The 11,774-nt window shown below is 49.8% G+C and overlaps 1 protein-coding gene across 2 annotated transcripts in view; it reads left to right on the top strand.

The window, feature by feature from the left end:
- Positions 1 to 11,460, top strand: part of NR6A1 (nuclear receptor subfamily 6 group A member 1) — a 137,778-nt gene extending 126,318 nt beyond the window's left edge. For both annotated transcript variants that reach the window (XM_019510893.1, XM_019510892.1), the window contains exons 8-10: positions 6,901 to 7,022; positions 8,936 to 9,088; positions 10,080 to 11,460. In XM_019510893.1, coding sequence (XP_019366438.1) covers positions 6,901 to 7,022; positions 8,936 to 9,088; positions 10,080 to 10,168 — 364 coding nt within the window. In that variant the 3' untranslated portion in view covers positions 10,169 to 11,460. The remainder of the gene's footprint in view (positions 1 to 6,900; positions 7,023 to 8,935; positions 9,089 to 10,079) is intronic.
- Positions 11,461 to 11,774: the final 314 nt, after the last annotated feature.

The raw sequence follows: 11,774 nt of genomic DNA, 5'->3' as shown, positions 1-11,774 counted from the left end.
AGGTATAGGTTTTGGGGGGGGGGGGGTTTACCACCTTTCTGATGACTTTTGTAAGTCCTGCAGCATGCTTCTGTCCCAGGTTGCATCTAAACATTGTGTGCGCGCGTGTGTGTGTACACCTATACCTGCACACATACATAAATAATTTTTAACAAATATACAGAACTCATATATGTATATATAGTTTGTTTAATTTAGGTTTCATATTTCTCTCTGCCCTCCTGTTTTTATTTTTTAAACTTTAAAACCTATCCCTTTTGCTCTGCCCGGCCAAAGTTGTCTTTGGAGTTTTTGAACCGATTTTCTTACATTCATGTTCAGACTGTGTGAATGAATTCTTCAGTTATTTTCAATGTTAAATATTCTTTTGAAATTGTCGATGGAAAAGGGACAGGGCCTGTGACATTTATCAGACTTAGAGATCCTTTGAGTCTTTGCAGTTTGAGTTTGCTGTGGAAAGGGCTGGTTTGCCTATACAGGCATACCTCGTTTTATTGCGCTTCGCTTTATTGCGCTTTGCAAATATTGCGTTCTTTACAAATTGAAGGTTTGTGGCAACCTTCATTGTTGTCTTATTTTAAGAAATTACCACAGCCACCCCAACCTTCAGCAACCACCACCCTGATCAGTCAGCAGCCATCAACATCGAGGCAAGACCCTCCACCAGCAAAAAGATTACGACTCGCTGAAGGCTCAGATGATGGTTAGCATTTTTTAGCAATAAAGTATTTTTTTAATTAAGGTATGTACATTGTTTTTTTAGACATAATGCTATTGCACACTTAATAGACTACAGTATAGTGTAAACATAACTTTTATATGCACTGGGAAACCAAAAAATTTGTGCGACTTGCTTTATTGCGATATTCGCTTTATTGCAGTGGTCTGGAACCAAACCCGCAATATCTCCGAGGTATGCCTGTATCTGGTTGTCCAGTGTTTGCCTTCTGCAGTCCTGGGGGAACGTGGCAGATTTCCCATACCTTCAACTCACTTTTCTCCAAGTTTTCTGCACTGGAGCATCTCGCGGGCCTATTGAAAACCATTGTTTTTGCTAATTCTCACCTCTGGTTTGTCATTATGCTGTGGTGCATTTGAGGGGTAAAATCTGTGTCCGGATTTGTTAGCCCATAACAACAGCCGATGCCCTGGCATAGGTGCAGGAGCTACTTAGCAAGTGAGAGTAGGAGTACAGATTAGGCTCACCATGGCTGTCCCTGCATCTGGAGCCCAAAGGGACATGACACCAAAATAGTAATTCTTCGTTACTCTTCTCTATGGTTTTCCAGGCATAGACCTCGGAGCACTGTCCAGAAGAGGCTGACATTTGTTATCCTTGCTTTATATGCGGGGGAAACTGGATTGTGCACAGCTATCGGCCCTGCAGTTTCTCTAGTCTTACCATGCGGCTGCTTGCTGATCGCTAGATTAAAGATCCCTCTTGGACAACAGAGATTTCTCAGCCTCCTGAGATCATGCTGGTAGTGAAAGCCTAGCACCAAAGGCACTCGTCCCCCTAGAAACCCTTTCTCCACCCTGTGATGAAGAGCAAAGCCCCTTTAGGTGAGGAATAATAGCCCAGGATCAAAGAATATCCTACCTAAATAACCATGAGATACAAAATGGCAAGCATGTCCACACAGCTATCCAGTGCCAGCAGAATCACAAAGCTGTGACCTTATTGCCACAGTGTTGCATTATTAATTGCTGTTTCACTGTTTTCGCTGACATAAATTTAATGATGTTGCAACTTAGCTGACACTGTGGAGGAAACCCGGCTATCTGATGCTCCAAGTGACCTGCCTTTAATTCATCACCCCTGGCAGTTTCTTTCTTTCCTTGGCCAGTGCCAGACAGGCCCGTGTTTGGATAGTAGATAGACCAACAGTCTCGGGAGAGGATGTTTGCAGGGTTTGCTTGCATGGCTGCCCATCTTCCCTTCCTTTCTGCTCTTCGACCTGCTTTGGCTCTGCCCTTGCTGGACCCAGGAGCTGTGCCATGAGTATTATGGAGTGATGCATCTACGGTATCATTGTATATGTAAGCAAAGATATGTATGTGAGCACTGACAGTTGTTTTAATGGATATATTTTCACCATAGTCTGTGAGGTAGGGAAGCATGACTGTCGTCACCCTTTTACATGTGGGAAACTGAGGCACGGGGAAGCTAAGTGACGTGCACAGGGTCACACAGGAAGGAGGGGACAGAGTAAAGAACTGGCCCCCAGGTCACTCAAGTCCTCTGACCCCTGCATTGCTTTATCTTTTGCTTTAGCACGTGGCAAATGCAGCTTCTCCAAAGAGAATTGCATGTCAAAGCCAACTACAATAGCACTTGCTCCCAGGCTGGCTCTTCAGTGTGCTCACGCTCTCCATCAAGGCCCCAAAAGTTGACGTGTGTGCATGTGTGGTTGTGTGCGTATGTCAAATGGCAGAGTCAGAGGAAGAAAATAGTAAAGGAAGAAGCTTAACCCTTCAGACACTGGTGGTTTCCAGCTTGCCTGCTTCACACATGCTTCAGCGAGCGCCCGTGAGCATGTAGACAACGAGTTAAAAGAGACGGTTCAGCAGTGGCAGGTTCCCTGTCACCTCTGCCTCTGACTCACCATCTCGAGTGTCATTAATTGACATTAGCAAAGAGTGGGAAAGTAGATGTAAAAGGCTGCTCGGGAGGAGGAAGGAGCAGGAGCATGGGGCGCAGTGCAGGGAGCGGCGTGTGCCGTTCCAGCCATGCGAGTGTCTCGGGGGCATTGTATTTCTGTCTCACGTCCCTGTGTGCAGCAGGGTAACAACAGTGCCGCGGAGCAGCCGCATTGCAGGAGCGGTCACCCCTCATCTCTCCCGGGTGCTCGGCACGTCTCTCCTGCCTCCTCCCCTGGCCCAGCCGCAGGGAGAAGGGGAGACAGGCTCATTAGGAACGGCTCCCCTCACCCTAAATTATGCCCTGTCTTTTCATTTTCTTTCCGTCTGTAAGAGCAGGTCAAATTTATGGCATCTCTTTCTCTTAATCAACCTCTTATCAGATCCCTGGACCTTACAAGTTTGATTTAAAGCTTGATTGCAGCGCAGGCCCCTGGCCAGATTGGCGCTGGCCTAATGAGCACGTGCTATACCGGTGCTGGCTGTGCTTCTTGTTAACTTGGCCTTCCCAATGGTCCCCTCCTCTGCCGCGCTGCCCTCCTACCTGACACAGCTGCGTTCAGGGAGTCTCTGGGGAGGGAGTCCTGGCTCTGTGCTTTGAGCGAGCTTTCCCTTGCTGAAACGCACAGATCCGTGTCCTTTGCTCTTGCACACCTGTGAACCTAGGGAACTCCCTGCCATTACCTGGCATAGCAAAGAGGGGTGCTGAGGCTGCCGTGACCCCTCAGGGTAGAGCCTCACACCTTGACCACTTCTCCAGCATCCAGAAAAAGCTGTTGGTAAGTGGAGGTGCATCCTCTCCCTTGGCCAACTTAGACCCAGCGTGCTGGCTCGGAGGTTTATCAGGTCTTTCTGTTTTTTAGGTAACGATGGATAAATAAATAGGGTCAGCTCCCGCACGTTGTGCAATTCAAGCTGCTGCCTCCGTGGTTGTTTGGTTACTTTTCTAGCCCAAACCTCTCGGTTTTTCTGTGCGGCGCAGTCGCAATGCAAATGCAATGCATGGATTCCTGATTTCCCCCCTCTTTCCTTTCCTTTCTGTTATCCCTGCTACTATGTAGCCAGGGACGAGCCTGGGGTAACGGTTATGAGGCCGTGTGTGGAGGAGTCAGTGCTCCAGAAGAAAGAAGGCTGTAAAAACACAGAACAGCTTTGTTTGCAAGGAGGAGGAATGTATGACACAGAAAACGAAGGCAGTTCAGCTGGAGGGATGAGAGTGAACGCTCTCCTGGATTTATGGACGTGGAGAGTCGTTGGTAGAAATGTGCATGTTCAAAAAACAATTAAACCCCGCAGCAGACTGAGTGGTGTCTGTGCTCATTAGCTCCTTGAGCTTTGCAATCTTGCACCTGCAGGATTTTTAATGTCAGCTCAAGCACAAGAAAACTTGTACAGCTTTAGATTCGCCGACAAGGCTTTCATCACTTACAATATTACTTTCCTGAAGAACTGACCTAAAGTTCAGACCGCTTGTTTTCTCTTCATGGAGGCCAAACTCCACCATGCATTTTACAAATAACTTTGAAGTAAACAAATATACGTGCCAAAATAAGGCATTATTCATGGAGAAGGGCTCTATTTCTGTTCTCTTCAGAGGAGGCTCTCTGCCGTACTGTTACTCCCAGCGCTGCACCTTGCCAGAACATGCGGCGGAAGTTTGCCTGAACTTTCTGCCTCGCTCCTGGAGATTTCTGCTCTGTGCTGTGTCTGAGCCCTGGGCTTTGAACCACCCTCGGGGATTGCTGCTGCTGGCCCCGTGCACAAAGAGGACGCGGCTGCCCCTCGCTCGGGAGCCCGGTTGGCACTGACACCAGGTGTTTGGGCTGTCTGGGGTGAGCCAGTCCTCCCTGCTGCTCCTCGAGTTCTGAAGAGACTGCCATTGCCGGACCCGCTGTAACGCATCCCCCCGGGAGTGGGGCTGCTGGGCAGGAGAGACGTCTGCAGCTCGTTGCAAGCAGGCTGCCCATCCCTTACGTGGTTTGTTCCCTTGGAAAGAGTCCATCTCCTCCAGCCTCTCAGACTGCTTGGATGTTCCCTTCCTCCTGTTAGGCATCAGACTCCCACGTTTGCCTGTAATCTGCTCACCTGCTAGTTGAGAGCTCACATCTGCAGCGCTGCTCAGGAAGGCATGGCCGTTTGCCCCTCGGGTATTGTTCCAGCCTGGCATGGGGAGGACACGTCGCGGGGGGGAACCCCGTGTAGACGGGGGGACCGCTGCGTCCAGAGGGGCAAGCTCAGCAGTCATTTTCATTTCCTGTTGATGGGAAGCAAATGCTCCTTGTGACCAGCGACAATCTCTCGAGGCCTGGTGCAGATGATGACGCTAGTCCCCAAGCTCTCGTGCACAAATGTCTGCAGTAGTGGAAAGGGTCGAGGTCTTGTGGGCTTCCAGGGGAGGTTCGCTGACTGGGTGATGGAGGAAGGAAGAGAGCAGAGTTCTCAAATCGAGTTAGAAACAGCCACTCTGCCTAGGCCTTCATGCTCAGATCCAGTGGGCTGGCTCAGTCTTTCATCCCTGTGACTCATCACGGGTGTATTATCTTTATGCTTTGTGTTTATCTGTATTCAGTAGCGCCTCATCCGACCAGGGCCCCCCTGTGCTCTGCAGGCTGCCTTCCCCCACAGAGACAAACAAGGCACTGGAGCAGACGGGCAGCAAGCAGACCAGCACCGCCCCTGTTAGCCACGTGCGGGTTGTTCCCTACCTCACCCTTTGGCTGACAGTGCTGCCATAGTGGCTCCACTCTTGCCGTGAGACCCAAAACGACCTGCAGCAGGTTTCAGGCATGCCGTTAGCCCTTCCGATCCAACCGGCCTCTGGGGTATGGAGCATCCCAGGGGCACTTCTTGTAGGAGCTGGAGTTGGCCTCTGCCCTCCTTGGCCATCCCTCGTGGTGTGCGTCACCCAGCTACTTCCTCACCTCTGCCCCAGAGCCAGCTCTTCTTAGCTGGTGAAGGACTGACTGCAAAGTGCCTTGCAGAAGCAAGTCTGGTTGTTACCTATAGGGAGCAAAGCAGCTAAAGCCTTTGTGAAATGCAGGCTTTGAACAAACTAGCTCTGGGCCTGGTGTCTGCTTTGAGTGTGAAGGTGTTGGGGAGTGTTTGGGCTCCCTGCCACTCATGGGGTTTGTCCATGTGGGCAGGGCAAGGGGGAGCGCTGCCAGTCTCTGAGCAAGGGCGTTTGTCTAGAGAGGGACTCATGCAGACTGGGACGTGTGTAAGTGTTCTGGGTTGCTGGCCAGTTTCCAGGTTAAAATCCAGCTCTTGGGGATGGGAGCCCTTGTGTAGGAGGCCTCCAAGTGGTGAGGACTTGCCGCAGCCGATGGAGTGGCACAGCTGTTGGAGGAGATGTCCTGTGCATCTGAGAGGAAAGGAGGCACCTGGAGAGGATGTGGTGCCAGGACGATGAGTGGAGGATGGTGGGGTGGAGCAGTCATGTGAAAGCTGGCAGGGTGCTGTGCATTGCCCTGGATGCAGAGTAAAGATCCAGGCTGTCCAGCACCACCAGCCTGGCCTGCGTCTGGTGGGATGGTTCTGAGTTTGGTCCATCTGTTTAGTGTCCCGGAGGAGGATGTGGCTGTCAGGGGCAGGCTGCAATCTCTAAATCCCTTGGGAGAGCATCTGAATTCTGGCAGGGGGAACTCAAAGCTCTGGGCATCTGTCTTGCTGACTTCCTAGTGTGATGGGCAGATGGCAGTAATCAATAAGCGCCCTGTGGCTGGAAGTCGGAAGGGCTTCTCCATCCTTCCTAGGTGGACCAGCACAGCTGGTGGGTCACGAAGTGCAGTGTAACTGTTAGCGTAATCCAAAAACCCTTGGCATCTCCCTAGGACTCCTAGCTAAGCATCTCAACCTGCCTCGGAGGCTGAGTCCAACCTCGCACCCACCCTGTGGAGCAGCAAAGCAGGGAACTGGGTGGCAAAGGGGCCATGGGCCAGGAATTTTATGTACTTACTGTTGCCTCAAAGCAGCCGTAGCCGCTGCATGTACCAGCACTGACACACACGTGCACGCCCGTGTGAACTCAGGTTCCCTCAAACACCTGCTCTAACTGCCAAGTGGGTTTAACCAAATCTCTGTGTTGCTCATGAAGAGCACAACTGGGTAATGCCCAAGGCAGTTTCCACCCCAGAGTCCCTGAATCGCTGGGCAAGGAATCTGTCTCATGCACCTAGTCAAATGTCTGTAGTGAACACCTGCATTGAAGCCAAGCAGAGTTCTCCGTGTTCACTGTGCATCTTGTTTCTGTCTCTCCTTCAGATTCAGTGAAGAGGGGATGGAGGTGATGGAGCGGCTGATCTACCTCTATCGCAAGTTTAACCAGTTGAAAGTCAGCAACGAGGAGTATGCTTGTATGAAAGCCATTAACTTTCTAAATCAAGGTGAGTAGGTGAAGGCAGGGTTCACTTCTGCCCAGAGTAGTGGTCTGACCAACACGCTACTGAGCAACTTGGTTTCCTCTGGACGAGGGTCCCAGCCCATTCTGAGCTGGGCTGGTGAGCACTGAGAGGTCTTTGTCTGTGTGCCAGCATGCAGATAAAGCCCTGCGCGGTGTGTGCTGTTTTTGATACCCAAGTGTAGGAGTTTCAGAGCAAGTGAAAAGATTCACTTTGCTTAATCAATTTTTAATGCCTTTAAACAGAGGCACCAAGGACAGTGCGTGCGTCAGTTTTCATATGTACCTGCTTCACCAGCAGCAGAATAAGAACAGAGCAGAGTGACTGATGAAACCTTTCTAGATAAGCCCTGGGTGACTGATTACCTACCAGCTGTTGTGGCAGACTCCTCCTCATCCACAAGTGCGTGTCATCTGAAAATACCACTGTTTGGACACACGTGGGCCTTGATTACGCCAATCACTGCATCACTATTTTCCAGTTCACATATTGACTCTTTATCTAAATGCTTAATTGGAAAAAAGTTGTAAAAGTTTTTCCAGTGGTAAAATAAGTTGTCCTCGTCTTCTGTTGGCCAAGGTGGGCATGTGGGGATCATGTTCTCACTTCTCCCTCTCTACTCTCAAAGACCCGCAGTTCTCAGAGCCACATAAACTACATTTGAAACATCACCAAGTCCCCTGACAGGAATTTGCCTTGCACATGCATGTTCTTGGGGGGCTGGAACTTCGAGGCTGTTCAGAAATAGGTGTCACTGGTGGGTTTCAGCCGCATGCAGGAGAGCTGCACTGTGTGCGGCTTGCTGAGATCTCCTTTCTCCCCCACCCAGTTGTGCCAAGCATTTTGTGCTGACGCTTCACTGTGCGCCCCCGGCGCAGGTTCCGGTTTGCTTCCCTGGGCAGTTTCCTGACACGGGATGATGCACTTCTTGAGTTGTCTCCATTGTTTTCCAAAATGCATTTCCATTAACTTCCTGTCTTCTTTTATTTTTAGTTGGAGTTTGCAATTTTTTATGTGAAATACCTGAACATTATTTTTCAGTCAGCTTCTGGACAGCAGATAAATGCTCCTTCCCTGGCAGAAGTGTGCTGCAAAACAGTGCTGAGCCTCAGCAGGGATGCGTATTTTGCCTGCACTTTATCTGTCAGATCTAGTCCCAGGCCAACAAGCAGTGTGCACATGTCAGTGAGTGTGCTGAAGTGTGTGCACAGCGGCTTTCTCGGGCCAAGCTGGCAGTGTGGACCTGTCTGCTTTTGTTTTGTCTATTGGTTGACATTCAGAAAAGCAAAATTTTAAAATGCAGACTGGACACACGTGTAGAGCTCGCACAGTATAAATTCATAAGCATATGGTGGGGGGAATACTCCAACGCCTGAAATACAGCCTTGGATGCTCTCCCCAGAGCTGAGGCGACGTAGCTCAAATCAACGTGATACTGCTTGTGGAAAATATGACGTTGGAACCAACATCGGGACTTAAAGCCTTGACATATAGGAAGAGGAAAAGCAAGGATTATAAAAGGAAAGCAAGGATTTAAGGTTGCTAAAGCTGCTTTCCTCTTAAAAGCGCATCGATCTCTGAGGAGGAGCAACTTAGGGCGTTACCTGTTCTCAGCCATGTCTCTTATGAAAGAAGAGCTTGTACCCGTATGTTTCCTCTGATAACTTTTTGCATGATACGTGTTTATAGCAAATAAAGGAGCAGGAGGGTGAGTGTGAACATGGAGGTGACTGTGCACCTGAAGTCTCTCGCCAAAGCTTTAATTTTGTTTAGCTGGAGGCTGTTAGACTGAGTTTTATAACTGGCTTTGTCTCGTCTTTCAACGGTCACTGACTCGGTGAGTCACCTTCTGGGGTTACGGCTCCCCTTGGTCATTCAGCCTGTCCTGTTTTCCACAGACATTAGGGGCCTGACCAATGCATCCCAGCTGGAGCAGCTGAACAAACGGTATTGGTACGTGTGCCAGGATTTTACAGAGTACAAGTACCCGCATCAGCCAAACCGGTTTCCGGATCTCATGATGTGCTTGCCAGAGATACGTTACATTGCAGGTAACTTTTTTGAGCCTTTCTCTCAGCTGGACCCTGTGTGAATTGTGAAGCCTCCTTGAAAGGGGACTTCTGCTGTTCTGACCATGAAACTGGCCTGCCTGGCTGGACAGCAGTGCTGGTATGGGACCCCTCCCCACCTTCAAGATCACAGCTCTGCCACTGACCCAGTGCAGTGAAACCAGCTTTGTTTGCAAACGGGTCCAGCGATCTGTATTGCAATGGAAGGGTCCCTAATTTAGGGAGCAAGAAGGCAAGTTCTTCCTTCCAGGTGACTTGTTTTCTTCAGCCAAAATCTCCTGAGTAGAGGCTCTCCATTCTCCCTCCCTAACTCTGGGATGCAGCTATTATCCAGATTTGTAGATGGCAGGAGTCTCCCTGGGAAGAGCTGGACTAGAGATGGGCCTGAGACATAAAAGCTTCGTCAGTCCTGACAGAAATCCCCAGAATTGGGCTCCTCTGGAATTTGGGGTTTCTGAAATAAATGGGTGAACTTTCCACCTCCAGTGCCTGGATCAGGAAGAATTGTTCCAGGGTCTTCAGGAGACTCGGAAGTTTGCCCTTGAGTATCAGGATTAATGGCCACAGGCCCTCTAGGATGGGGAAGGCATACTCCTCTCTGGGATGGGTCAAGAAGGATTTGGGTGTTTCAGCTTCCTCTCTCGTGCCAAGCGGGACAGTATTGGGTGGGCCCGTCCCGCCAGTCGACTCCAGATGATTGACAGAAGAGATGGGGCAGAAGTGCCACTCAATGTATAAGGAGGGCTCCACTGTGGGGAGATCATTTTCATCTGACTTTGCCCATTTACTTGGCTTCTCTCCCACTCCATAACAAATCCTGTTGTATCAAATGTCTCATCTAGGCACTGGGTGATTTACTGTGCGTGCAGCTGAGAGGTTCAAGGTAAAACCATCTCCAGAGTCGTCAGCTCTGAGATGGGCGTTTCTGGAGCCCAGCTCAGGACGGCTGCTAATTCGGATTCTGTCTTCACAGGAAAGATGGTGAATGTTCCCCTGGAGCAGCTGCCCCTCCTTTTTAAAGCCGTTCTACATTCCTGCAAGACCAGCGTGAGCAAAGAGTGAGCCCTCATTTCCCCCAACCCGTGCCTTACTCTGGTGCTTCAGGTGGGGAGCTGGCTCACGCAGAGAAGAAGGGGGAAAAACCACAACACAGGCAGGAGGGAGAGGCTGAGACAGGGCAGTGGGTGGCCCTGCCATTGTAGCAAGAATCAATTTTTTTGTTTTGTTTTTGTTTTCTTTTGTTTTGTTTTAAACTCTTTTCCTATGTATTTATTTCACGACAGAGTTGAATGTATGATCTTCAACACAGTGCACATGGTTCTGTATGAATGCAGCAGATGCATTCTCTTGCAGTTTACAGAATGTGATGTTTAATGTTACAGTGTTTGTTAGGGTTAGTTCTTTTGTATTTGGGGGGCTGGGGGCCGAGATGACTAAGACTACCTCAAGGAGAAGATGCTGTTCACGTACTGCTCTTTCCATGATTTGTACCCAAAGTGTTTTGCCCTTGAGAGCAAACTGCCTCCCATCATTGGCAGCACTGCTAGCATCCCAAACGTTGGACAGGAGTGAGCATTAGAGAAGTGCCAAGCTACGGCTGGAGCAGGGGGAGAGGCTCTTTAGTTAGCTGACAACGTGTTTTCATCATCAGGTTTGAAACGTGTCCCGTGATGAATGGGATCCCTCTAAAGCATCCCAAGGCTGGGCAGGGTGCCCTGCTCATGTTCCCCCTTCCTGAGCGATGAAGGATTGCCTGAATTGTTCTGTTTCTCACCACCTGTTACATGATTATTTCTCACATTAGTTTGTAGCAGCCTTCCCCCAGTAAATCTCACTGCGTGGGTGCACACCCATTTTAGAGTCTCAGAAACACCCCTACAATGCTCTCTCCACGGCTGTATCTGGCCCAGAGTTGAACGATGCCAGTGAAGAAGAATCCCCATTACAGCAGTTGCAAGAAGTTCACACCTATGAGTGTGTAAACCGCTCCCCCTCACAAATAAAGTCAGGGCATGCAACTGCGGAGAGGAGGCTACAGTCTCCTCAGACATTGGTGCCCACTGAGCTGTGGGCAATGTCTGGCTGGTGATTCATAGATTATAGAGTCAGAAGGGACCCAGTGGATCATCATGTCCGACCCCCTGCCCCTGGCAGGAAAGAGGACTGAGGTCAGACGACCCCAGCCAGGTGACTGTCAAGCCTCGTCTTGAAGACCTCTGAGTTAGGTGACAGCATCACCTCTCCTAGAAGCCCATCCCAGAATCTGGCCTCCCTTACTGTAAGACATTTCTTCCTAATGTCTAACCTAAATCTACTCTCCACTAGTTTGCACCCATTATTCCTAGTTACTCCCAGGGGCGCTCTGGTAAACAGCGCATCCCCAATTCCCTGCTGTCCTCCCCTGGTAAATTTATAGGAGGCTACAAGGTCACCCCTCAGCTGTCTTTTGTATAGGCTGAAGAAATCCAGATCTCTCAGCCTCTCCTCATAGGGTCTTTCATGGAGACCACTAATCATACGATTGTTTCCCATCTGTACCATTGCACAGTTTGGAGGGGAGTTAATAGGAAAAGCTGGCTGTTGGGGCAGCTCATGGTAAATCACTTTGTCCTAAATCTCCTAGCATGAGGGTGTTTCAGCCAGAAATACTAGTCCATTGCTGTGCATG

This window comes from Gavialis gangeticus, unplaced genomic scaffold (assembly GCF_001723915.1).
Source record: "Gavialis gangeticus isolate Ggan-Ray unplaced genomic scaffold, GavGan_comp1, whole genome shotgun sequence".
NCBI lineage: Eukaryota > Metazoa > Chordata > Crocodylia > Gavialidae > Gavialis > Gavialis gangeticus.
Note: the sequence above shows the minus strand (reverse complement) of the source record. Positions and strands in the feature narration are given on the sequence as shown.